This window comes from Aspergillus clavatus, genomic scaffold (assembly GCF_000002715.2).
Source record: "Aspergillus clavatus NRRL 1 1099423829805 genomic scaffold, whole genome shotgun sequence".
NCBI classification, from domain to species: domain Eukaryota; kingdom Fungi; phylum Ascomycota; class Eurotiomycetes; order Eurotiales; family Aspergillaceae; genus Aspergillus; species Aspergillus clavatus.
Genome location: NW_001517094.1, coordinates 71,976 through 97,493, shown reverse-complemented (window position 1 = coordinate 97,493; position 25,518 = coordinate 71,976). Strand labels below are relative to the sequence as shown.

The 25,518-nt window shown below is 52.1% G+C and overlaps 10 protein-coding genes across 10 annotated transcripts, besides 9 other annotated features; 7 read left to right on the top strand and 3 right to left on the bottom strand.

Moving 5' to 3' along the window:
* Window positions 1-173: 173 nt before the first annotated feature.
* Window positions 174-201: a microsatellite.
* A 167-nt stretch (window positions 202-368) lies between these two features.
* Window positions 369-1,631, top strand: ACLA_018240 (uncharacterized protein; the record flags this gene model as incomplete). Its single annotated transcript, XM_001268545.1, has 1 exon — window positions 369-1,631. One exon carries the CDS (start codon window positions 369-371, stop codon window positions 1,629-1,631), a length of 1,263 nt encoding a protein of 420 aa, XP_001268546.1.
* Window positions 1,632-2,694: 1,063 nt separating this feature from the next.
* Window positions 2,695-3,508, top strand: ACLA_018230 (bZIP transcription factor; the record flags this gene model as incomplete). The annotated part of the gene is made up of 3 exons (XM_001268544.1): window positions 2,695-2,781; window positions 2,864-3,028; window positions 3,113-3,508. The coding sequence occupies 3 exons, from the start codon at window positions 2,695-2,697 to the stop codon at window positions 3,506-3,508; spliced, it is 648 nt and encodes a 215-aa protein (XP_001268545.1).
* A 289-nt stretch (window positions 3,509-3,797) lies between these two features.
* Window positions 3,798-3,821: a microsatellite.
* Window positions 3,822-4,280: 459 nt separating this feature from the next.
* Window positions 4,281-6,121, top strand: ACLA_018220 (uncharacterized protein; the record flags this gene model as incomplete). Its single annotated transcript, XM_001268543.1, has 5 exons — window positions 4,281-4,734; window positions 4,784-5,085; window positions 5,141-5,256; window positions 5,313-6,016; window positions 6,075-6,121. 5 exons carry the CDS (start codon window positions 4,281-4,283, stop codon window positions 6,119-6,121), a joined length of 1,623 nt encoding a protein of 540 aa, XP_001268544.1.
* Window positions 6,122-6,295: 174 nt separating this feature from the next.
* Window positions 6,296-7,922, bottom strand: ACLA_018210 (Zn(II)2Cys6 transcription factor; the record flags this gene model as incomplete). The annotated part of the gene is made up of 4 exons (XM_001268542.1): window positions 6,296-7,045; window positions 7,126-7,269; window positions 7,324-7,809; window positions 7,863-7,922. 4 exons carry the CDS (start codon window positions 7,920-7,922, stop codon window positions 6,296-6,298), a joined length of 1,440 nt encoding a protein of 479 aa, XP_001268543.1.
* Window positions 7,923-8,062: 140 nt separating this feature from the next.
* Window positions 8,063-8,096: a microsatellite.
* Window positions 8,097-8,256: 160 nt separating this feature from the next.
* Window positions 8,257-8,281: a microsatellite.
* An 891-nt stretch (window positions 8,282-9,172) lies between these two features.
* On the top strand, window positions 9,173-9,424 carry ACLA_018200 (uncharacterized protein; the record flags this gene model as incomplete). The annotated part of the gene is made up of 2 exons (XM_001268541.1): window positions 9,173-9,343; window positions 9,404-9,424. The coding sequence occupies 2 exons, from the start codon at window positions 9,173-9,175 to the stop codon at window positions 9,422-9,424; spliced, it is 192 nt and encodes a 63-aa protein (XP_001268542.1).
* A 1,586-nt stretch (window positions 9,425-11,010) lies between these two features.
* Window positions 11,011-11,035: a microsatellite.
* A 276-nt stretch (window positions 11,036-11,311) lies between these two features.
* Window positions 11,312-11,335: a microsatellite.
* Window positions 11,336-11,989: 654 nt separating this feature from the next.
* Window positions 11,990-14,158, top strand: ACLA_018190 (putative MFS lactose permease; the record flags this gene model as incomplete). The annotated part of the gene is made up of 9 exons (XM_001268540.1): window positions 11,990-12,130; window positions 12,202-12,271; window positions 12,328-12,375; window positions 12,430-12,532; window positions 12,609-12,850; window positions 12,909-13,229; window positions 13,302-13,559; window positions 13,612-13,963; window positions 14,020-14,158. 9 exons carry the CDS (start codon window positions 11,990-11,992, stop codon window positions 14,156-14,158), a joined length of 1,674 nt encoding a protein of 557 aa, XP_001268541.1.
* Window positions 14,159-14,384: 226 nt separating this feature from the next.
* ACLA_018180 (putative endo-arabinanase) lies at window positions 14,385-15,837 on the bottom strand (the record flags this gene model as incomplete). The annotated part of the gene is made up of 5 exons (XM_001268539.1): window positions 14,385-14,466; window positions 14,526-14,581; window positions 14,632-14,660; window positions 14,717-14,904; window positions 14,984-15,837. 5 exons carry the CDS (start codon window positions 15,835-15,837, stop codon window positions 14,385-14,387), a joined length of 1,209 nt encoding a protein of 402 aa, XP_001268540.1.
* Window positions 15,149-15,172: a microsatellite.
* A 1,422-nt stretch (window positions 15,838-17,259) lies between the features above and the next one.
* On the top strand, window positions 17,260-17,760 carry ACLA_018170 (uncharacterized protein; the record flags this gene model as incomplete). Its single annotated transcript, XM_001268538.1, has 1 exon — window positions 17,260-17,760. One exon carries the CDS (start codon window positions 17,260-17,262, stop codon window positions 17,758-17,760), a length of 501 nt encoding a protein of 166 aa, XP_001268539.1.
* Window positions 17,761-19,292: 1,532 nt separating this feature from the next.
* On the top strand, window positions 19,293-20,910 carry ACLA_018160 (beta-xylosidase; the record flags this gene model as incomplete). The annotated part of the gene is made up of 2 exons (XM_001268537.1): window positions 19,293-19,452; window positions 19,505-20,910. The coding sequence occupies 2 exons, from the start codon at window positions 19,293-19,295 to the stop codon at window positions 20,908-20,910; spliced, it is 1,566 nt and encodes a 521-aa protein (XP_001268538.1).
* Window positions 20,911-21,865: 955 nt separating this feature from the next.
* ACLA_018150 (putative CP2 transcription factor) lies at window positions 21,866-24,608 on the bottom strand (the record flags this gene model as incomplete). Its single annotated transcript, XM_001268536.1, has 4 exons — window positions 21,866-22,179; window positions 22,231-23,384; window positions 23,457-24,167; window positions 24,583-24,608. 4 exons carry the CDS (start codon window positions 24,606-24,608, stop codon window positions 21,866-21,868), a joined length of 2,205 nt encoding a protein of 734 aa, XP_001268537.1.
* A 277-nt stretch (window positions 24,609-24,885) lies between these two features.
* Window positions 24,886-24,915: a microsatellite.
* Window positions 24,887-24,911: a microsatellite.
* Window positions 24,916-25,518: the final 603 nt, after the last annotated feature.

Sequence of the window (25,518 nt, the reverse complement as noted above, 5' to 3'; positions counted from 1 at the left end):
AATACTTGAGACTTAAGAGGCTCAGGGGATGTCACTTTGCATCCTGCATATGCATATGAGGCTCTACTGGTCTCAGGTTGTTCGAACATCGACCGGTCATTGCGCCCAGTATGTTCTTTCCGAATGTCGTGGTCATGGCTGTGTTATGAAGGAGGACCCATGGAACTCAACTTAGGCATCAACAGTAGGCATCAACAGTAGATGCATCCTTCCAAGTCCATCTTGTAGAAGTAGAAAATCCTTACAACTTTTTATGCACGGATTGGCTCAGGAAATACTACAATTGTCGTTGCCGAATAAGCACAGTGATACTCTCCCCGGCCAAGCTAATATTATATATTAGACGCACCGATCCTCTCACCACGCCAATGTCCGCCTTCGAAGATATGCCCCCCCTCGTGGTTCCGAAGAAAAGGAAGGCGGAAGATATACCAGCTCTTCGCGAAGAGCTGGAGGTACTGGCGGAGAAGACCAAAACGGCCCGAAAGAAGCTCAAGGCGCAAGGATCATTCGATGCCGAATTTTGGAGTGCTGCCGTGGATGTCGAACGCAAGATCCTCGAAAAGACAAGAGTTACCTCAATCATATCACTCTCAGAATTTGCTGGGGAAGAGTCCAAGTGGGCTATATCTGAGGAAGCGCGCAATCTGTTTGCTCAGATGCGGGCTCAGCACCGTCGGATTGCATCGTATACGGCTCAGACAGAGGCACTCTCATTATCCAAGCCCAGAAGAGGATTTCGAGAGGCCTTCATTCAATTGTTTACTACGAGCCGCATGGGGTTGGGAATTAACACGGGCATGGGCAAGAGAGACTCAAGTGTACAGTCCAACTTTCGTACCCAATTATTGAAAGACTATGAGAGCTTGGACACGACTGGAAAGAAAGCATGGTGCCCCGTGCTTCATGATTATGTGCCCATACGATATGTCACAGCATCACATATATTTTCTTATCGACATGGGCAAGCGGCAATGGACTCAATCTTCGGCCATCGACGGCCACCAGAGCTCTTTTCGTCCCGGAACGGCATTTTGCTATCTAATGTTATTGAAGCATATTTCGATGCCGGTGTTTTGGCGATTGTCCCAGATCTCCCCGACAGGCCATCTCATAACATGCTGGCTGAATGGGTCCAAAAATATATCCATGACTATAAGATAAGGATTATCGACCACTCTTGGACCGAGTTAGATGATGAGATTTACACATCGAATGGCTTGAAGTGGCGAGACTTGGACAACCGTCCACTGGTGTTCAAAGGCAAACAGAGACCAGCCGCAAGGTACCTGTATTTTCACTACTGTCTTCAGGTGCTCCGACGCACCTGGAAGGCAGGGCCAGGACAGGCTGCAGCTTTTACTTTGGGGGAAGAATTGGGAAAGCCCGTTTGGACCACGCCTGGACGCTACATTGCTAAGAATATGCTACGTGCATTCGTCGAAGAGCTTGGCCATGACGGCGAGAACTTGATGCTGGGAGCACGTTGTAGTCAAGGGCACAAAGAGACTCTTCTGGACATTTTCACCAATCAAATTGCCAAGACAGCAGAAGAAAACAAGCCGGAAGGTTGGACAGAAGAGGATGAGGAAGATTCGCAGGACGAGGATGACTCGGAAGATGAGTGTTAAGACGAATTTCGTTGTGAGGTTCGAGAGGAAGCCGCCAAGAAGATTCTTATCCTTTCTTTTTTTTCAAGTGTGTAAATCGATGGCGTAGTATCTTCTTGCTCTAAGCGAGGGGAAGGTCCAGCCAGATAGTGAAATCATACTCTGCAGATGTCATCAGAAACCGATTCTTTTCTAGGTTTAGTATCATTCAATAACATCTTCTTCTATTGCTGTGTGTGTGTGTGTGTGGACTGTGGACTGTGGACAGCCTGACGCCTGTCAATCTCGTCAGTCGTCCCTGGGCCATGGATCAGTCGAGTGGATCCCGTCAGTACTCAGAGACCAGAGTAATCCCTTTTACCAGGCAACCAGAATCCAGATAGGTAGAGAGAGAATGGCCACTCCGGGTCCCATCGTGACTGGCGAGAAAAGACTACACAGTGACAGTAGAGACTAGAGGGAGCCGTAGGACTGGAGACAACGGAACACCACCGCACTCAAATTACTAATGAGGCATAGGCGAACTGTCAAACTCTAACAAAGTTCGAGACAGATTCCACTTAGCTCTCTTGGGGCATGCTTCTTCGTCTGCAGAATTTGCGCAAGGGACGTCATTGACGAATGGACTGGCGGTGCTTGGGGGATGGTTACAGCGGTGCCGGTTAATCGGGAAGCGATATTGGGATTTGGGAAGACGGCAGGGTGAGACCACTGGATCTCCGATGCAACGATGGCGGAACTAGAAGCACAGACTAGACTTATTTCAGAGCACCCGGTCCGTCGTCTGATTGGCCCATCTGGTTTGCGCCTGAAGAAGCCCACGCCAAACCCTTTCGGGGCATGCTGCTTCTCTCGCTGGGTGGTTGAAACGATACTATTCCAAGGGGATAGGTACAGTACTCGAGCTGTCATCAGATAGGTACTCTGGCCTTCAGCTTGATTTTGAAGAAGGACCGTTATTTAAAGCTGCTATGATTCCCTCATGGGTGAAGAACAGCAATCAGCAACGTACTTCCAAACCCAGCTCTCACATCTTTTTTGTTCGTTCGTCCAGACTTCCCCAACTCCAATGAACTCTTCCGATATGGCGCAACGACCTCAGTTAGATACGGGTGCCGTACCGTACCCGTCGCCATACATGTCGGTCCCCATGGACTATGGCTACGCACTGGTGAGTTCAGCTCGAGATTCGAACAAACACCACACCCGATAAGCATGGCTGATCTTGTTCAAAGGACGATTATGGTGTCCAGGGATACCATAACACCATGGCCCCGATGCGTGGTAACCACGGATTATCGCTGTCGGCCGCTTCTTCGGTGTCGGGTGTTGACATCGAATCCCACCCCTCGCAAGAAGGCAGCTTCGAGCAATCACTCGTCGACACCATGGGCCACTATGACTCCAAGACTAAAAATGTATGTATCATTGTATCCCCTGGAGGCTATTGGTCTAGACCGCCCCGAATGTCTCAGCTCACTCACTGACAATCAAACTCACAGGTGAAACGGCGTATGCAGAATCGCGAGGCCCAGCGCCGGTTCCGCGAGCGCAAGGACCAGCAACAGAAAACTCTGCAGGCGAAGGCAGAGGATCTCCAGACCAAATACCAAAAGCTCTCCGACCAATACACTCAGCGGACGGATGAGGTCTGCCGGTTACTCAAGGAGAACGACTCGCTCCGGAGCGAGGTCAAAACGCTGCGTCAGCAATGGCAAATCATCATGGCTCTCATGCATCGTCCTCGATCCTCACACTCCAGGACGCCATCCCTGGCCGAGGAGGATTCGCCCCCCCCGTCTCTGTGCTCGCTGGACAAGGGGACGATGCTGGACGATGTTTGGCGTCGGTTGGACGAGTTTCGATCAACAGACGACAAGCCTAGCAGTCCGAGTTAGTCTTCTCCCCCTTTCCCCCTCCAACCCTTGATATATATATTTTTTTCTTTTGGCCACTTATTATGATCCCATTACGACTATAGAGTTACCAGACTCCTTATTTTCAATAATCTAGTTATACATTTCCTTTGTTGGCGTTGGATTTGATCATTGTACATACCAGGGCTGCTGGACAGGCCGTGTTCGTTGCCTCGTCAAATGTCATTTCGGGTTCTCTCAACAAATGCCACTACCACTTGTCTTTCTCCACGCACATGAACACACGCACCCACACACAAACACTCCAGCTCCAATTCCAATTCCAATTCCAATTTCCCATGTCAATGTCACCAATCTGTCTCCCCCCTTCCCTATTCCTCTTCGGTCGCTAGTAACCGAGTACCTAATGCTGACTACTGGAGAAACACCGTCTGGTTGGATGTGTTTTATCAACGCCCCGTCGCTCCCGACGCAGATTGTCCCTGTTGATTGGCGTGCCGTTCCCGTGGCGTGCAAGGGAACTACGTGGGTTTGGGTAACCTAAAAGACGGCGATATTGGTATTAGTCTATTTGGCAGCGCTAAATTGACTATCTGCAAAGGGAAACTCCTCCTATCGAGTCTTGGGGGGGCAACGCTTCAGCCCGCAATCATACGGTTGGCGTACTGAAGCATGACGCAGATGCAGTGCAGTGCAGGACGATGCTCTGGCTCCCTAAAAGGTGCGGATGCCATTCTAGAGATCCTGCTGCGGGCTTTGTCATCCAACACAGTGCTATTGCTACCACGCAGCAATGTCTTCACAATCGTCGTTTTCGAGTGCCTCCCCAGAATCAGAGACCGAGTCTCAGGCCTCCTCCACAGGCTCCCCACCGGCGATCCTCCCTGACCGGAGCAGATGCTGCAAACCCAAGGCCAAACCGGGCTTCTTATGGATCGACTCCCAAGCCGACAAGCATGACTCCTCCGTCGGCAAGCAGAAACAAGCCTTCCTCCAGCGAAACTACCAGCAAAGGAAGAAACAAGCCTCGATCGCCCGGCTGAAGGCGTCCAAAGTCGTGTCCAAACCGACCAACGCTCCCGCAACAGACCCCAGGGATGAGGAGAACCGACAGGGTGCCTACAAGCAGATGGCCAGCATGTCGGAGATGTGGTCTCTGAAGGCGTATCTGAGCCAAGGATTCGTAGACCCCTTTTCCTCGTCTGCGGTCCAGATGACGGATTCCATGAATCTCTACTTCCAACACTGTACGGGCCCTCTGCATCTTCATAAAAAAGCCACTGCTAAATCCCACAGTCCGTATCCACACCATCGCCTCATGCTATCCCCTCGATTCCGCCCGTATGAGCATCTGGTGGTGGCAGCGGGCCATCAACCAGCCCGCCCTGCTCCAGGCCCTCCTCTTCCTGACAGCAGGCCACCAGGCCACCCTCGAGTCGAACAGCGGCGTGTCCGAGCAGGCGATCCAGAAATCGACAAAAGACTCCCTTCGCTTGCGGGGAAACACTCTCAAGGCCCTGAATAACATCCTGCAGGACCCGATCAAAGCCGTAGCCGAGTCCACCACGTTGATTGTGGGATCTCTGGTCGCCATCGAGGTGGGTAACTCCCCCCCTTTATCAAGTGATTCTGATCTGACGGCTAAGGAATCAGGCCGTGGACGCCAATTTCGAAGCCTTGGAAGCACACATGAAGGGTCTCAAACGACTCATCGGTTTGCTGGGCGGTCTCGATGGCTTGGACCATATGACCCTCTCCAAGATCTACCAGTATGTCTTTCGTCCCCCCCCCCCTATCCCTCGCTCAAACTAACAGCCAACCCTAGGGCCGATGTCAAATCTGCCGCCCTGAAAAACAGCCGTCCTACCTTCCCCATGTCCGCCCGCTGGCGCAGCGAGATCCTCCAAGAATCCACCCTCTTCCGCTCCAAAGACCACGCCTCTACCCCCAAAAGCCTCTCGGCCCTCGGCACCAACTTTTTCAAAGCTTCCTGGTACCCAGGCCTTCACACCAGCATGAAGACCTTCATCCAGGTCCTCCGCCGGCTCATCATCTACTTCGAGATGGCGCAGGTGGAACCCTCCATCGTCATGCCCACGGACAATGACCTCTTCCTCGTCTTCGAGCACCAGCTGCTCTCCACCGAGTACACAGAGACTGACCCCCTGCACGAGCCCCTGCGCCACTCCCTGCTGATCTACCAGAACCTGCGCATCTGGCACTTCCAGAGTTTCCCCTTCATGGAGTTCATGGTCGAGGCGCTGCGTCGTAGTCTGGTCCCGCAGTTTGGGCGGTTCCGCGATGAGGCGCCCGAGCTTCTGCTCTGGGTGCTTTTCATCGGCGGTATGGCCTCCCAGGGATACAAGTGTCATCCCTGGTTCGTCGCCCGTCTCACGGACATGGCGCGGAGGCTGGCGGTAGAGGGGTGGGAGAAGGCGCGCGTCCTCGTCGGGGGGTTCTTCTACACTGATCAGCCCGGGGAAAGAGGGGCAGAGGATCTTTGGAATGAGGTTCTGTTGATGGAGAGCTGTGAGTATCGCCGCTGTGGTTGAATGGATGGATGGATGGACAATGCTAACAGTTCTAGATCCTTACATCGCTCCCAAACGGACGTTTCAGGTCCTCACGCTCTAAGTCTCATGAAATGTATACGGCCGAAATTTCAAGCGTAGGATATCAGTTACTTTCGTAGCACTTCGCAACAGTATCTAGACTGCCAGAGAAACCCAATGCTATCTCATTACTCTCCCGTTTTGCTTTCACTCCAGTACAAAACCCTCGGTTGAATCTGCGTGCCCTCCTCATCAATCAATCATCCCACAATTCCAAATGCCCTCCCCTCCTCAACAGCCCCGCCATCAAAACCGCCTGGTGAATCCCCACCGCGCCCCCAATCCGCTCCAAACACCCGATAATCCACGCCTTCATCTCCGCACCCACGCCGTCCGCACCCCCCGCCAGGAACAGCGGCCAGATCAACCGCAGCGCCCCCGTGCCGCTGAACCCGTCCTCCGGCCCGAGATGCGGCGGCACGCTCGCGCAGACCTCCTCCGCCAGCTGCGTCTGGATCCGCGCGCTCTGCCGCGCCAGCGTGGCGTACTCGGTGCGCCGCGCCGCGTGGGCGGGCGCCTGCGCGAATTTCGTGCTGAAGCCGTGGATCACGGCGTGGATGATCAGGCGGACGAACCGGGAGAAGTTCCAGAGGAGCGCGGCCACCGAGTCCGGGTAGACGTGGTAGGTGGCGCCGTAGACGGGGCGGTGCGCGGAGCTCATGTCGGACGAGGGAGGGGTGCGGACCACCGTGTACGTCCATCGGGAACCTAGCGTCATGGCCCAGTTCACGAGGGCGGTGTCGAGATCCAGGGCCTCGCTGATGACCTGATGCGGCTGGTCGGGTTGAGTCGAGTGGAGTGACGCGCAAAAGTCGCCGACGCGGGCGACATACACGAAGAAGATATCGAGGGCTCGTTCCGCGGGCGCGTGGTGCATCAGCGCCTCCTGGGAGAGCTGGAGTAGCCAGGCGGGTGTGTATGCTTTGCGGTAGATGCTGTCCAGAGCCTAGAGGGGGGAGAGGGGGGGTTAGGGGGTTAGTGTGTGTGAGTCCATTTCCCTCTTTCCTCGGGCGGGTAGACACGTACCATTTGCATGCGCAGAACGGTGAACATCTCCAACCCGATGGGATTCTCCAACTGCTTCGACCCGCGTAGCCGAACTAGCTTCATCGCGCCCTGGATATGTTTCGACCATTTTCCTATCAGCGAGGAGTCTCCGCAGTTGACAATCTGCGTTCGTTAGCATCTCCGAAAATCCCAAACAGAAAGGTCCCGTGCCCTTACCTCGTACATGCTCAGCAGCGCCACCGCCGCCAGCGTCGAATCCGCCGTGCACGCATCGCGCAGCGCAGCACTGGTGGCTCGCAGAGCATGGCCGTACTCCGTCCGAGCCTCCAGCATCAACCGCGGCGACCGGTGGATATTCGCCAGCGCCGCTAACCCGACCGCGTGGACCGACGCCGTCAACGCCGGCGCGCTCTCCATGGACAGGGCGTGCAGAAACCGCAGCTGGCCGCGGGTGGTACTGTCTGCCTGCGCATCTCCGACGTAATGTCGGAACATGAATGCCAGCGCACGGTCCGTGGCAGGGACCGCCATGCGGATGAGGGTTAAGGATGCTGGGGTCGGAGATGGAGGCGCACGCTGGATGGATTTGCTCGCAACCTCGTCGCTCTGGTCATGGAGCCGTAGGGCATTCAGATCGCGATAGCCCGTACATTGCCGACCAACTCGGAGACACTGCGAGCATGACGGTCTCCGTTGGTCGCACTACAATCGAATCAGTCGGGGGGATCGTGAAGAGAGAAGAGGCGCCCACGTACCTTGATTCGCCGGGCGCGACACGAGGCACATCCGGGACTGGGTTTGCCTCTGTAAACCATGATGCCACATGGTGATTATTGGGGGTATTCTACCGGAATAAATGGACGAAAGTGGATTCCAGGCAGTGATAAAAGTGTTTAGGCTGTGCTGTGGCTGTCAGCTTTTAGTGTGGATCTTCCCCTCCATTAAAAGCTTAGCACAGAATGCAGAATGCAGAATACAGAATACAGAATCTGGAGCAAGATTGTAGTTGCATTGGTGAATGAATTGGGACTATGTTCCTATCACACTGAGTTATTATCATCTCTGTCAGAATAAAGGCAGAATATCTAACCCAGTGACTGGTCACTCGATGGGTAGGTGGTTGGTGATAGGGGGGGTCGGACAGGCAATTATATATATGTATATATATATATATTCATCTGTCTAGCACAGTCCACCAATTGAGATGACTTTCGTGTAAAAGAGGACGATTATTTGGCAGTTGACTTCAAATTCAAAATCTTTACTAGGAATCCATGGAAATAGTATATTGTCAAAGAGTAAAGGATATAACATGAAGTGCTACAAGGCGATTGGTGAAGCTGTATACTCGTCAGAATAAGAGCTCTCAGACCAGAGAGTTATATTGTTAGGTAGTAGACTACTTGATCTGGACAAATGCTGCCGGGCTATTCTTGATAACGCCTTGTATTCTCTTATAACGATCTTCATCATGCATCTAGATAGTCGTGCAAGACAAGGATCGTGTCGGTTGATCCGGCCATGGTCTTCATCTACCTCTGACAGAATTCTGGTTCACAGTGTCCTCCGTATGATATTGGTCCAAGGAAGGAGATGACGGAAATAAGACGCAGGGAACCGGAACAGAGGCAGGCATATGGTACAGCTTTACTGTGGGTAGAAGGTCATAAGGCCCATGATTGAGGAAGAGTGAACTGGACCCAGACTTCTATCCCTGGGCGATACGACAGTTCTTATATGAGTGTTTTTCTCTGCACTATCAGCGCCGCAGAGTCTACAGAGTAATCTAAGATCAAGACAAGGACAAGGAACCTGTCTCACCGAGAGCCATTCTGGGTATTCTTAGGATAAGCAGCGCCGTGGTCTGAGCACCTTCCAACGCCAAGGGCTGAAATGAAAAGAACTTGGCGCAGAACCGACCATATTCTCGAGTCTTTGGAGCAGTCAGCAGGGAGTTTAGAGCCTCTACTCTGTAGTTACTATCTACTAGAGAGACCAACACTGAGCTCCAAGCGCCGTCGACTGAGTGCGAACCTACGGCTTTACCCCAGAACCACATGGCACAATGTCCACAAAGATGCATATACGAATCCAGAACGGAGTCGCATCCACACACACACACACACAAACACCTTGGCAGAAAATCGAGCTGGCTTTTAGCCGACTCGAGATGGAGGAGGGCCAGCTCACCGAATCCATTGAGGACACGCAGCCCACCCCCGGTCCAAATGCTGTTGTAAGCACTGTAGCTTGAGCCATAGAGTCGGGACCAGAAACGCCTTTGAACTCTATATAGTCGACAGCTCCATTTTCATGAATAGAAGGGGGTGAGATTTGATGAATTCATTTGGAAGGTCGGCATTGTCCGCTTGGACCGGGTTCAAAGTTGCCAGCCCAACTGCACCAGAACGGGCCGAGTTACCGGGGCTAGGACCAATGAATGCGGAATTTCGATCAGGATTGCGGGCTCGATGGGAGCTGATTTGGTAGGAAGATCAAGAATTGCCATTGCCTTCCATCCATGACTGGTCATGTTCAGCTGAGGTGGCGATGGAACAACTCGCCATTAGTCGTAGCTCTAGGCGAGTTGGTAGGATCTCGCTTGAATGAGGGCTGAAAACAAGGTCTCGAGGACGGGGATTACCGCTGGGTTGTCTACCAGGCTGACTTGTCGCCATCCCCGGAGGACAAAAGTAAATCCATGGTACCGTGTCTATACTTGGTAAGAGATGCCTACTGGGCTTCGCACTCCATGCGCATACAGAATTTAGTTGCATGAAAGGAAGATTGCCAAAAGTTAGACGCACAGGAAGCGAGATGAATTCGCGAAGGAGGAAGCTCCGACTGTTCTGTACAGAAGATGGTTGTGGCTTGTGAAAATGGGTCGCCCCATAAGAATCATAATAATCTAACAAGGTTGCTCTAGTCGAGTCCATTTCCTGCCATGCTTGATTGCTTCCCCAGACTAGAGGAAGAAACGGATCGTAACTTTGTCTCCAGATGCCGGGTCCAGATAGGCCACTGAACGCAATGAATGTCGTCCAGAGTAACTGGAGTTGCGATCCACTCAGAACCGAGAGTTTTCTTTTTTCAATTCCCAACGGCCTAGTCTAGTCAGTCCGTATCTGACTGCATGATCAGATCATGGCGACACAAAGTGGACACCCTGTGGCCTGACCATTCCTGATTCAGAGCTGGGAGGAAGGCATCAGACGATTATGCGCAGTCATGTGAATGCGAAGACTTGGGGAAGCTTGAATCTGTGGTTGATCCACCCCGCCAACAGGGGATCAGAGGACACGAGGGTGAACGGCCAGTCTAGATTGAGATGGGAGGCAACCGACATGCACGTCGTCGAATTCTCTACGGAGTGGCTTGTTGAACCCCGGACATAGGACTCCGTCTGTTGGAAACCCTTCCTAGTCCCCACCACTTCATAGAATGAATGAAACGAATGGATGGTTTGAATCGGAGCTCGACTCGTTATTTGGTTGATAGATGGATAGATGGTAGAGGCAGATTCCGAGGCCCCTCATCCAGCGCATCCATCTTCCACAGTAGCAGACTAACAGTACCTAGCAAGTTACGAGAAGAGGAGCCAACCTTAACCTCGATACATCGCTTCTAAGCGACTAGCTTCGAGTTTCGACCACCTGAAATGTAAATTGAGTTGGCTTCGGAGCCAGCCTGTTTCGGGAACGGAGACCAGCTGCATCGAGCTGGATTCGGAGTACGTTCAACAAGGCTTGTTTCACCCAGTCATTTGGCGGTTGGTTAGCGTTCCTGGACCGAGTCGAGTGATTTTAAGCAATATCTAGAGATGAATGAGAGGAACTGCAATGAGGTCAGGATGCTAGAGGTCGAGGGGCGTATGGAGGAACTAAGGTATCTTCGTTACTGAGAGAGAGAAGAGAGAAGAGAGAAGAGACCCCGTGACTTATTCAGTGGTTGTGAAGAGGAGTGCTTAGTCACGACTTTAAATATACAATGGAAGGTACTCTGCCTAACTAATGTTGCCAATGCAGCAATCTCGGGCATTTGATTGGTGTATCAAGAGAGTGTTTCTGCTTGGACCAATCAGAAGAGTGGAGAGCATCTGCTAACAAAACGACACGGAGACATCTCCGCCTACCCTTGTCGTCTGCAGTCTAGCGTTGACTTGTGTGTAGCTAGTCAGTTAGTGAGTACATAGTAGTGAGTAGTGAGAGAGACAGACAGACAGACAGACTCGGAATCTGGAGTAAGGCTGGACATCCGACACTGAAACCTGTCCCCTCCCCCCCCCCCAGTGGCTCCCTTCCCCAACTCATATCGACAATCCTTCCTTACTTCCTTACTGCTTCAGGTAAAGTCCCAATTCCCCCTCCCCCAGTTGCAATCATTGTCCGGGGTTGAGCTCTGGGGTCCTGTCAGTCTGAAAATCTGGGCGCCCCGGGGTCATCCCCAGTTAGTCACGCAGTTTACACGGAAACACGGCCATGTCTCCCGAACAGAAAACGAACTAGTTGCCAACAATCAACATACGGCTTGCGCTCAACGGTCTCGAGACTAAATTCGATAGTTGGTGGTCAATTTCGGAGGCGAACGTGGGAAGAAATCATGGCCCCTTCCTCCGTGCCAACCACAGCGTCGGTACCCATACCCGGGCTGAATTGCTAGGTACTTGGTAACCTCTAGCAAAAGTCGCACCCGATCGATCGAGGTTCGAGAGCCGACGGGTGATATATATAAAAAGATTATAAGAACCCTGCTGCCCGTCCCACTTGGTTGAGCAGATCGCTACAGGTGTTTCCTCCCTCCCTCCTATCTCACTCATCCTTTTTCATCCTACCACCCACACCTGGTCGATTATCCCCAGTGGAGGATTCTCCTATCCGACACCATGTCGTCGACCGATGAGAAGCACGGTATCTCCGTGCATCACGATTCCCCAGGCTCCGATGCCGACTTCAAGCCTGCCGTGGCCGCCGGTCAAGGCGAGACCGCCAAAGTTGGTGGTGCGAAGACGAGACAGGTGCACAATGTCAGTATTCAGATCTCCATTACATCTACTTTGGGGTTGAGATGATCGCTAACCATCGTTGGGGGACATAGGCCGAGTTGTATGCCGCTATCACCGAAACCCCGATTGAGAAATGGAGCAAGGAGTCTCTTCACATGTACTGTGAGTGCAATGGACCACCAACGATACACGGGGACGCACTACTGACATGGAGGCAGTCGCCATCTTCGTCGCTTTCTGCTGCGCTTGCGCCAACGGCTACGATGGTAGGTCTTATCGTGCGGTAATTTCTTGCAATCGTGGGGACTGACGACCGCTAGGCTCGCTCATGGGTGCCATTCTCGCGATGGACCACTTTCAGAACACCTTCCACACCGGCATGGACGGCCCTAAGGTCTCCCTCGTCACTTCCCTCTACACCGTGTATGTGGTGACTTCCGCGACCGACCAAAAAAACAAAAAAAAAAAAGATGTGGACCAGCAGCTAACGTCCTCGCAGTGGTTCCATTGCTGCGACCCCCTTCAGTGCCGTCCTCTCCGACAAGCTGGGTCGTCGCAAGTGTATGTTTGTCGGCGCTTGGGTTATTATCGCCGGTTCCATCATCATCGCCACTGCGAAGCACCTAGAGCAATTCTACGTCGGCCGTGTGGTTCTCGGTTTCGGTATCCAGATCATGGTGGTGTCTGCCCCCGCCTACGCCGTTGAGATCGCTCCTCCTCACTGGCGTGGTCGTGCCGTCGGTAAGTCTCCTCGGTTCCATCCACATCACTTGGAGCAGGTGCTGATTTGATCGAAAAGGCTTCTACAACTGCGGTTGGTTCGGAGGTTCCATTCCCGCCGCCGCGGTGACCTATGGTACCAACTTCATCGACAACGACTTCTCGTGGCGCATCCCCTTCATTTTGCAGTGCTTCGCCTGCGTTATCGTCATCTTCGCCGTTTGGTTCATCCCCGAGTCGCCCCGTTGGCAGATGGCCCACGGCCAAGATGAGGCTGCTCTGGCTTTCCTCACAAGGTACCATGGTAACGGTGACCCCAACGCCCGCCTGGTGCGTCTCGAGATCGAAGAAATGAGAGAGGGTATCCGCATCGATGGTATTGACAAGAGATGGTGGGATTGTAAGTGGTTTTTGACTCGTTCGGTGTTTTTTTTTTTTTTTTTTTGAGGGGGCTTCTCACTAACCACCACAGACCGCCCCTTCTTCTTCACCCACAGCGGCCGCTGGCGTTTCCTTCAGGTCATGATGATCTCCGTCTTCGGTCAGTGGTCCGGTAACGGTCTGGGATATTTCAATGCCACCATCTACCAGAGACTCGGTTACACCTCCAGCTCCATGCAGCTGCTCATGAATCTCGTCAACTCCATCGTGTCCGCCATTGGTGCCCTGACGGCCGTGGCTCTCACCGATCGCATGCCTCGTCGTAAGGTTTTGGTTTGGGGTACATTGGGTAAGTCATGATCCCCCGAGCCCTCGGTGGTTTCTATACTAACCTCACTCAGCTTGCGCCATCGCCATGGCGATCAACGCCGGTGTGTCCGAGCCCATGATCAAGCAGGCCGAGACCCCGGCCGGTATCAATAAAACCTTCGGCCAGACCGCCGTCGCCTTCTACTACCTGTTCAACATCATCTTCTCCTTCACCTACACTCCTCTACAAGGCGTCATCCCCGCCGAGGCCCTCGAGACCACCACCCGTGCCAAGGGTCTCGCCCTGTCCGGCTTGATGGTCAGCGGCATCGGTTTCGTCAGTCAGTACGCCAGTCCCATTGGTCTGCGCAACATCTCCACCCACTACTTCTGGATTTTCGTCGGATGGGATCTTTTCGAAGCCCTCTGTTGGTACTTGTTCGGGTATGTCTCAGCCTCGATTCCCCGGGTGATGCCGCCCTCATTAATGTTCTTCATAGTGTCGAATCCCAGGGTCGTACCCTCGAAGAGCTCGAGTGGGTCTACCAGCAGCCCAACCCCGTCAAGGCCTCTCTGCAGGTCGACAAGGTCGTCGTCCAGGCCGATGGCCAGGTCACCGAGAAGATCACCGACGCGTAACCGTCGCCAAGAAGTATCTATCGTGCGGGAGGGAGTGGGTGACTGCTTTTTATTTTTTTTCTATCATTAATGAGATCCGACTTTGTTCTGGTTTTGATGATGCAATGCAGTTACTGATATGGTGTGTATACTACGATTCGTGGATGGAAATTTGAATATATCAATGTTTAATGCGAGTCGAACTTCCTCGTACATCGAATCTATCATGGGTATATACAAATGGCCATTAAACAACCTCAACCAGATAAGTCAGACCAGGAAAGGTCAGCTGCATCGGACGCGCCACGGTGACTGGCGGATCTTGTTTCCTATCTCAATCGGTCAGTACCCCTTACCATCACCTCTGTTTGATGATCGGAGAGCTTACTTGAGAACAGGCCATCCATCTTTGTACTCGAGGTGATGCCATCCAAGCTGCGTATCCTGATCCGGTCAGCTCCTTCCATTCGTCCTCATAGATGGGACCAACATACCTTATCGTGGAATCCGATCTTCCCGTCAACTGCAACAGTCAATATAACCCGGTGCCCTTGGGATGGAAGGGGAAGGGGGTCTCACAGTAATGATGATACAGGATATCCGGCCGCTCCTTGTTCCCAGGAAGGACACCCACGCCTCCCGGCGCAAAGACATTACCGTTGTTCGACCCGTACACGACCTCGCTATATCCCTCGAGCAATTTCTTGCCATTCCGATCGACAAACGGGCCGTTGATATTCTCGGACCGACCGACGCGGATACTATACCTGTTTACAACCGTCAGCATGATCCCAACGACCAAAGGGCATGTCAAGAAAGAAGGGGGAGGGGGGAAGGGAAACACACTCCTCGCCCTTCAAGGGAAACCCCCTCTGCAGCAACTCACAACACACCCCCTGGCTAAACCACAGATAATAATACGGCTTGTGGTAGCTCACAAACGCGCCCTCCTGCGGCTTCCACGCCCCCGGCATCCAACTCAACTGCGTCGCATCCGGTACCACGTCCGCGCTCTTGCTCTTGCTCTTGCTCTTGTCCGCGTCCTTGTCCTTCACCGCTAGCGTGCCGTCCTTCCGACTCTCCAGCCGCACGCTGTAGATGTCGTCCCAGTACGAGCCGTAGATGAGATACAGCGCGCCGCTCTTCTCGTCGACCTTGAACGCCGGGTCGATCGCGTTGGTGTTCTTGAACGGCGCAAGCCGCGACCCCGGCCCGGTCCCCGTGTTGATCAGCGCCCCGTGGTCCGTCCAATTCCCCTCGAGCGTCGAAGCCGTGGCGTACCCGATCGCGCTGTCCTGGCTGCCGCCCGGGCTGATCGCGTAGAAGCAGTAGAACCGGTTGTTCCATTTGGCGACGCTCGGGGCCCAGGGCCGGCTGTTGTTCTTCTTCTCGATGATGGAGTCCTTCTCGAGGACGGTCCCGATTGCCTCCCAGGGCCCGGACATCTGGGTCGCTTTGAACATGGGGATGTGGATGCCGCCTTGGAAGAGGTAGAGGTGGCCCCCGTCCTCGATGATGTTGGGGTCGTGCACCTGCAGGTTGCCCTTGTTTGGGGGCGGGTAGGGGGAATCAAAGGTGAAGATCTTGTTGAGGTCTTTGGCGGTGGGCTTGAGGATGCGGTGCGCGTCGCGCGGGAGGACCCCGGCCAAGGCGACCTGGAGGAGGGTGAGGGAGACGAGGAATCGGAATAGTGTGTTCATGATGATTGCGTTTGCTGGCTGATTGTCATGATGAGATGTCCAATGTATCTTACTTTATATGTGCTGTTGTCTACACCGACATGACATGGCATGCTTTCTCGGTCAAGGCTGGCTCTATCCCCATGTCGTGCCGGCGTCTACTGTTGGTTATCCACAACATGAACTATCATTGCCTCAAGAGCCAATCTCACAGCCCATTTGGACCGTGTTTGAGGATCTCAAGTGTAGTGTTTCACATCTCCAGATGAGGATCAGGGTCTACAGTTGGGGGGGGGCAGTATCACAGCCCCCCGGCCCCCAACCTCCAACCAACATGGAGAACATTTCAACTGTAGCACGGGATGATCTTACCCAGGGAATACAAAAGAAGATGTAATTGAGATGATAGAAACACGTCAGACAAGGCTGTTGCATGCTAATAATAGCCTCGTACCAACTACTGATGCTCCGCCAACACTTCATACAGAAAACCGACTGCTGCAAAAGAACAGTATCTCTCAAAAGCGGCTCCATTTCTAGGGAAGCCATATCCCCTTGATTTCTCCGTTGGAGTACTGATCCAATTGTATCCCAGGCCCAACTCTTGTAGTTGCAATTCCATATTATGGCTAGCTAAGCAATGAGCTTTCTGGACCACCTCGATAAGAATGCTAGCTGGATACTGGCAGACCGTAAGGCTAAAGGACGACCATTACCGCGAGTCGCCAGGCAGCTCGCGGATCCAGACCCATATAGCATCACGCGGGTCTCATATCTTCTAGAAAATATTGATCATTCGTAGTACAATCATATCTCCTCTACAAAATGCCGTCTCTGGTAATGTGAATTTCTCTCCGCCACCGAAATGGATGGTTCTTAGTTACTTGTGCGCGTGTGAAGGTCCCAGATGATGCCTGACTATGAGATCGGTTGGATGGTTCCGATAGCTGCAAGTGACCGCTGCTGGAGAGAAAACATTCTGTATTGGGAATAGCAGGTCAAAGTAAAGGAGCTCCGATCTTTGTCACTTGGGAAGAGTTGTCAATATGCTGTCATAAAGACCTGATAGAAGCTAGGCAGCCACCCTCAGGCAGCCCTTGTATAGTGTCTACCTTCCCCCGGCCAGACATACGTCCCACCTACACGCCGTTCCTGCTAGTATAGACACCAATATATCGAAAGACGATCAAAAACCTTTACTGAGCTTGGAAACAACACATATAAAAAGCAACGCAAAGAATACCCCCTGCCGCAATTCTCCCCAGGCACTTGTCCTCTCCGCTGTTGACCTCCTGTCTCGTCCGCGCGGAGAGGTTTCTTGAGAATCTGGGACTTGAGAAGACTGCCCAAAAATTGCGCCACAGGGAACACCAATTGCTGGGACTTTCCAAATACCAATGGGAAAGTTTTCGGAAATACGTGCTGGAGGAAGAAAACCTCCGCATGTTGATCCAGCGAGAAGCATATCTGCGCGAAACGAGCGACAATATCTGGGAGGAACTGAAGGAGCTGAAAGGAAGAAATGTTATCCGGATCCGTGAACTCCAAAAAGAGTTCCAGAGAATCGAAGACAAACTCCTGTGGATATCCGTTGATTACAATAGCTTCACCTGGACACTGAGAAGAGTGGCCGAGGTGCTGGAGCACACTCCAGTGTGGCGGGCCTTGCAGCGGCGCCAGAGCGATCCCAAGTGGTATCTCTCACACTGGCTGCGCTCACATTGTGCAGCGAACGGTGGGTGCTGTGAGAGGCCTCGCAATAGGAGATGTTACGACGGGCTGGGGCATTGTACCGTCACCTGCGGCTGCTGTGAGCGATTTCGAGGCTATCAGATCAAAACTGAGGAATGGACGTATCCAGGCCGGATCTACTATGATGTGCAACGCGAGAAGTCTGATCTTTACACGGGACTTCTTCTGAATTCGTATGTCTGGGGACTGTAGGGGAGTCGCAATGTATGTGGTTGTTGTGCAATCAGGAGCAGTACCTAAAACTACGAGTTGCCAGCTTGGTGATTGCTTATAGCTGAGATCTCTACGCAGAATCGTGTCTCTTAGAGTCGATAAATCTCCAGATCTCTTTACAATTGATAGCGATATAAAGGCTAATTGTTGAAGGCTCGGCGCTTGACGAAAGTCAAGTCCTACTAAAATAGATTTTATGCTCATCCGTTGGACATGAAGACATCCTGCTTGTCAGGCAGGTGCAACACGAGAAAGAGAGAAAATAGTGAGCAGTGAGAGGCTCACTTTCAACGATCCTTCTTCGCAATAGTCGTAGACATGATGAAGGTCCATGGAGAGTTGCAGTGGTGGGGTGAGTTTATATAGGACTCTTCATGATGAGATAGTGAATGGACATGAGCCAGTAAAGCGGGACCTTCACTATTTTCTGATTGTAGCATTGCAGCCCTATTGACAATAGACCTCCCAGGGATATGAATATATCTCTATAGTAACACAGACGACCCAGTTGTATGTGGAAGGATAAGCGGTTTGAAGATGATGTTGGCTCGGGCATATATCATATGATATAAGCTCGACGACTCAACTTCATCGAACATCATCGACGACGACTTTCCGTTCCAGAGTTTAGATATCAAAATGCTGGTCCTGGGGCTTGTATCTGGGATGATGGGAACGGCCATCCAAAGGGTGAAACAGGAATGGAAAAGGGTCAAGATATTGGAAAATAAACATCAGGAAGCTGGGGGGAGGGGTGATAAATAAGTGATTCTAAGTTCAGTCCATCACTACTGTACTTTGCATTATGTATATTAGTATTAGTTCATTGCCTCTAATGTTTGTCTTCATAGTGAGGCCAGGCAACAGAGCAGGCAACACCACTTGTAGCATATCATCATGTCATAATGATTCCACCATAGTTGAATTCCTACTGTTCACCGTTGATGGAGGTCTACCATTTTATCCTCTTCAAATCAGATACAAAGGCTAGCTCTGTCCGCAAATATGGTTACCAGCAAGGAAGAAAAAGGAACTCAAGGTGAGTTGAGTTGGTCATTGGCAAATGCATACAATAAGCATCAATCTGTCTTAAGATAACACCTAGTATGCCATTCATGCTACATTTTTAGACAGTGTGGTCAGTAAGCTGTAGGACTTACTTTGAATCTATATTATTGTTGGTGATCCTAATGCGCTGGAAGTAGCAATGAGGAAGATCAATAGGAGAGCCACTATGCATCAAGACCCCTCATAATGAAAGAGTGAATAGAAATAAGATATCGTGAGATATTCACTGGCCCAAATCCATCAAGAGTCACTATTTATTCATCTTGGAGTGTGTCTTAGCTTGTCAACATTCTCCATACTTGACACCTTATGCCAGTAGTTAGCTGCATTCAGGCTAAATCATATATCCCACCTTTCTACTCCGACACTCAGACATCTTATAAAGAGATCCCTATCGCCAACAAGTCCAGATCGAGGTAGATTTCCAACATATCGTCGCAGTCATGCCATCCCAGTACACCAACCCCATCCTCCCCGGGTTCTACCCCGATCCAGCCTGCATCCTGGTGGGAGACACCTTCTACCTGATCAACTCCAGCTTCCAATTCTTTCCGGGACTACCAATCCACAAATCCAAGGATCTGATTAACTGGGAGCTCATCGGTATGCTCTTGACATCCATGACTGGGCAGAATACTAAGCTAATTCCTCGCAGGAAATGCCATCTGCCGACCAGAGCAAATCCAACTACATTCGTCCACGACCAAAGTCAACAATGCGGCGGAAAAGCAGATCTTCACCGGAGGTCTGTATGCCCCAACCATCCGCTACCACAACGGCCGCTTCTACATCGTCTGCACGATGCTCAGCGGCCCGGTGGACATGCCAGCCGCCGCGGACTTTGAACCGCAGAACTTCATCATCACAGCATCCGATCTCGAGGATCCGTCCTCCTTCAGCGATCCCATCTACTTTGACTTCTACGGGATCGACCCCAGTTTGTTCTTTGACGATGACGGCCGCGTGTATGTGCAGGGTAGCTGGATCCACGGGTATCGCAAGAATCCCGCCACGGTCATCCGCCAAGCGGAGATTGATCTCAGCACGGGGAAGCTCGCCGCGCCAGCGGTGGATATCTGGTCCGGACATACCGGGCGGGTTCCGGAGGGCCCGCATCTGTACAAGAAGGACGGGTATTACTATCTCCTGATTGCCGAGGGCGGCACGTTCGGCGAGCACAAGATCACCATGGCCCGCGCTAGAAGCGTCTGGGGTCCGTATGAGTCGTTCAGTGGCAATCCTGTTCTCACCGCGGAAGGCTCTAACGGGTGTATACAATGTGTCGGACATGCTGAGCTGTTCCAGGATCCGCTGGGCCAGTGGTGGGCGGTTATGCTGGCAGGACGGGAGTACGGAGCAAGCTATCCGCTTGGTCGAGAGACATTCCTGACGCCGGTTGAGTGGCCGGAGAACCAATTCCCGTCTTTTGCACCGGTGGAATTATCCCCGAAATGCAGTCGCCAGATGCCGGGAAGAGTCGCTTCTCATACCCTCCCAGCGGTTTCCCTCGACTCACCATTGACACTGTATCTCCGCACCCCTGACCTCCAGAACTATGCGCAAAATGGAAAGGAGATAACATTGACCCCGGTGGAAGCCGATCTGGGGTCTATGTCTGGGACCATGACTTTCGTGGGCCAACGCCAAACATCGCTCGAGTCGGTCGCACGTGTTCTGCTGCGGCTCGGTGATCTCCCAGCAGGAAAGGTCTCGTGCGGGTTGGCTGTATATAAAGACCCTTTCCGATATGCCTCCGTTACATACAGCACTGCGGACGGTTGTTTCAGCTTGACGATTCAGGAGCCCGGGAAACCTCTGACAACACTCGGTTCGATTCCGGTACAACACGCGACCGCAGCCCAGCTATCGATTACTTCATCGACGGAAAACTACGTGTTTGAGTGTTCCCTTGCACACACCGATGGGGATACGGAAACTACCAAGCTCGGAGAAGTGCCGTGCTCTGCGCTGAGTGGTGATGATTTTACTGGCACGATATATGCTATATTCGCTTCAGGGGAAGGGGATGTCAAGTTTCATGACTTTAAGATACAGAACTAGCTGGTATGGTATGCTATCCGTCATAGACGAGAGAGTCGAGGATATTGGCGTATATTCCTGGAGTCAGTCAAGTTTGATCGTCGTGTCCATCGAATCCGGTTATTATTGCAATATCAGCTAGTGATTTTGGAAGTGAGCAACTAGTATGCTGCACGAGCGAAAGTATTATAAACACCCCATGTGATACTTGGGGGTTCACATAGTCGTAGTCTCATACAGTCGTAAATCCTACACAATCGTTGACACATTCAAACGGTGAGGGGTCTGGTATGACAGCTTCCTGTTCAATTTATCCAGAGTTCTCGGTTGCGGTTAAATGCGTTGATCTCAGGGTTTCGCGGGGAGAACCGAGGATGTTGATGATATACTCCCAGGATTCGGCTGCGTCTATAGATTCGCCGCCATCTAAGAGTAGGAAATCTGCCTGGGAGTACAAAGTATACAACCCTATAGAGGGTTGACTGCTATATATCATCCAATGCATACCGTTAACACATCTATAAGGCATCTGGCTATCGTTCACCCGAGCAGTCTATATCTGCACTATTCAATTCCTCAGATCATATACCGTCAATCGCGTGGCCATCGCCTCCTCAATCTCGATAGCTTAGAGCAAGCTAGTAGTGGCTTCTCATAGTGTTCTAGATACAATTCTTCCTGATATCTCAACATTATCCTAGCGAGTTGATCGATCGAATCATGCGGCCCAGGATGCTTCATATGTACAATCCAGCTTTCGTGTACCGTCGTTGCTGTCATAACCCATCCAGTAAGTGTATTCTAGATGTTGGTCCATTTATAAGAAAGAAAGAAAAAATATTCACCAGTCAAATGCCGTCATGCGGTCCGACCAGATTGAATTCAACAAACGACCGGCGAATCGCTCCACTTGATTTAGAATGATTTAAAATGCGCCAACCATGCAAGAGCACCCGGCTCGTCCACGCACTCCTCGTTAAAAAACCAGCTGAACCTCGTAACTGGTCACTGACTCGGTCTTGACCTCACTGTCTGGTTCATTAGGGACTTGAGAAATTTGAGCGACCATGTCCTGACCCTCGGGGATCACTTGGACCACGTCGTCGTCCACGACAACTTGCAACCCCGTCGATCGGACATGCACGAGTCGAACGATCTGATCCGGGGAAACGTTGTATTTCTTCGCGAGTTGGCTGATCAAATCCGAAGCGGTCCGTTCGGTCAGGTACACGGCGCGGTAGTAGGGCTCCTGCTGGTTGCCGTCTTGGATTCTGATGTAGAAACACGCCACTGCAACTTTGTGAGAACATGAACAGTCACCACGGGGCTTATGAAACTTACCCTGCTGAAATTGAGGCACCTTCCCGAGAACCTGCAAATCGGTCGAAGAAGACCCCGCGCTCACTAGACTCGGCTTCACGTCCGGAGAATCAGTCCGTCGACTGAGCGTGCTCGGGTACTGGCCAAAAGGCCGGTGTGGCAATTCCACCAGGTCGCCGTGAAAGTTGGCAATCCCTCCCTCCTCGATAGGGCTTATGCGACCTAGGGGTACCGCACTGCATGGATCTGGAGATAGTGATACGGGCGATAGATCCGGATCATCAAGTTCATCCCCTTTCAGGGACAAGACGCTCACGGGCTGCGATGATGAGAAGAGGTTACGCAACTCGAATAAGGCGCGATGCAGATCGTCAATCGCCGTCAAGCTATTTGCTCGGCTGGGGGAGAGACTCATGGATACGGTGTGGTTCTTGGTGAGCCCGTGGCCCACCCCTTTGCGCCGTTTGCGCTTCCCCAGACCGTTGGCGCCATCGGGGTCTCCTTGCGCAATTTGTCGCTCGACCTTGTGGATGGCTTTTTGCACATGTGCCACATCGTTGGATAGCTTCCTCTCCGCGCCGTGATCCCGGAAGACCTTCACCTTGCAGTAACAGACTTCCGCCTCGCCGCCGCCACCCAACCCAGGGGTGCTGTGATCCGGACTGATCCTTTCCGTCTTGACGCACAGCCGAATCGGCACGCCCTTCACGCCCTTGGACAGGCTGAAGTCGGTGGAGAGAAAGTTGAAGCGGACGTTGATCACACATTCGGAAGAGCCAGCTCCCGAAGTGCCCGTCCACGTCACGCAAAACCCATCAAAGGAGGCCCTGTCCACTTTCTGCACCCGAGGAACGTTTTTCTTCGCATACGGCGCCATCCGCAAGTCGACAAACTCCAAGGCGCGCATCTTCCCCCGGCGCTGCTGGGCCTCGACCACCCCGCGCGCTTCCTTCCAGAGTCGCCAGCACGCGGCTGGATTGGATCGGTGGGCTGGCTCTTCAAAGGTGATCCGCACACTTGTCCGATACTGTACGGGCTGTGAGCTCGACGATGGGGTCGCTGAATCGACGATGGAGACCGAATATGCCTGCGACTTGTTCAAGTAAGTAACAGGAGGATCGTGAGCATGATCAGCGATGGCGGTGGGAGCATGTAAGGTGACACGATATCGAAACCTATGGGAGTGCGATAGAGAGTCAGTGATCTTCCGTAGGAGATGATACGAATTCATGTGCGGCGAAACTCACTGTGTTTCCGGCCTTGGGGGAAAATCCGCACGATCAATTGCCGCCGGTTCCACCGCCGATGTCGGCTGTGTCGCGTCCGTCAGTGACTCCGTATATGAGCTCGGGTAGATCGACGCATCCAGCGGATCGTAGTCAGACGAGGCACGAAACGTCGTCCTGTTCGCGAACAGCTGGTGCTGTCCGAAAGGGTCCATGTTCTGGAAGAGGTGGTGCTGGTATTGCGCCTCGAGGATATTCATGTCCGTGTGCGCGGTTGACGGGGCTGCATCGTGATGGGGTGGTTGCGGCGGTGGATGCGGCAGTGGGTGTTGTTGTTGTTGCTGTTGCTGCGGATCTGTGTATACATTGACATTGACCATTTGATCCCAGATCGAGGGGGTACTGGCCAGATTCCATTCTACAGTCGGGGTGTGGAGATCCCCCGCAGGACTATGAACTACGGCACACATCTGGTTGGCGGTTGGCGTCAGGATCCCGGGCTGCTGGCCGGAATGGGTGACATAGTCGACTACACTTGGACCTGCGAAAGAGTTGCTGTTGAACTGGGGAGCATTGTATGGTTGTGAAGGAAACACCGGGGCTTGTTGCAGCTTCGCAGTGTTGTTGGTGTTGTGGTCGAGAGGTGACTGGGAGAGAAAGGGATCTGCGATGACGTGAGAGAATTTCTTCTGGAAGTCGCCGATAAGCTCTGCGCCAGGTTTGCGTGTTGTTCTAGATGGTAGGTGAGCGTCGACGATCAGTCAATGGCGTGTGGAAAAGGGAGAGCAACCTTTTGCCAAACATCGTGCCTCTTTCGCTCGTATGAGCTTTTGAGCGCTCGTGTTCACCAAAGGATATGATGTCCGTCCTATCTGTGTCTTCCAACAAGATTGCCCCGCAGATACCTTGTATGCCTGATGTCGAGTGATAAGTCTGGGGAAGATAGGATGACGGTTGCGATTCTTCAGCCTGTGAACAATATTCCGAGGGTTAATGGAGAGTGGTGGCAGCGAGCGACTTCCTCCGACAACGAGCGGAAAACGAAGCATGGGAGAGCAGGACGGAGCGGAAGAGAGCGAAGGGTAGTAAGTGTGTGGGAGGGGAACGTGTTGTAGACCCTTGGAGCGCATCAGCCTTGCAGACAGACGGACTCATGGATCGGAACATGGACATGGTGGTTATTTTGGGTGTTTGGGGACTAATAGTATATGGAAGAAAGTTGGAAGTGGGCATAATTTGGTGCCTGGGGATCCAGGATCCGCGGGTGGAAAGGGAGAAGATTGTACGGAGAGCATACCTTACAGTATGGGTTATTTTGGTTACGGTAAAGAAACCAAGAACATGAGGAAAAAAAGAAAAGAAAGAAAGAAAAATGAAAAATGAATTAAATAAAAGAAATAAATTGAAAACGAGATTGAATAACGAAAAAGAGGAGGAGGGGGGGGGAAGAAATAATAATAATAATAATAATAATAAAAATTAAAAAAAAAAAAAGGTTTATTCTTTTAGCGCCGACGACTCGCAGATGCCACCCGAGTATGAACAACTTATCAGTTACTCAAGAGTATAACATCCGGCCCGACAAGAGTACCTTACCTATCCGGGTAGTATTAGGGACTAGGTAAGTATGGGACAGACACCGTGTCAACCCTCGTGGGCACGGGGCAGTTGACTGGCACGGAGCTTCCAGCCGAGAACCCAGTACGATCTTCTGTCTGTCTCTGTCTCAGCCTCACTCTTCACTCTCTTTTTCCTTTCCAAACTCCCCTGACAGTTTTTTGCGCGGTTAGTAGTGTTACATACTTACACAGTTACACTTGTAGCTCACTTGACAGCCCAATTCCACAATGGATGTTGAGAGCGGTCCATGACGTCAAGACATATGTGTGTCTCCAGCTCTGAAGATTGAGGTTCTGTTTTACAGAGTACTTACTACTTCTTTCCCGTTCTTTTCAGTCTATGTCAGGCTAGAGGAACTGGCTCAACGCAGGGGAGTAGTAACACACTAACACACTAACACTACTATCAACGATGAACCTGAGAATATTTCCGTGTTGATCATTGATCCCCACGAACCAAGTCC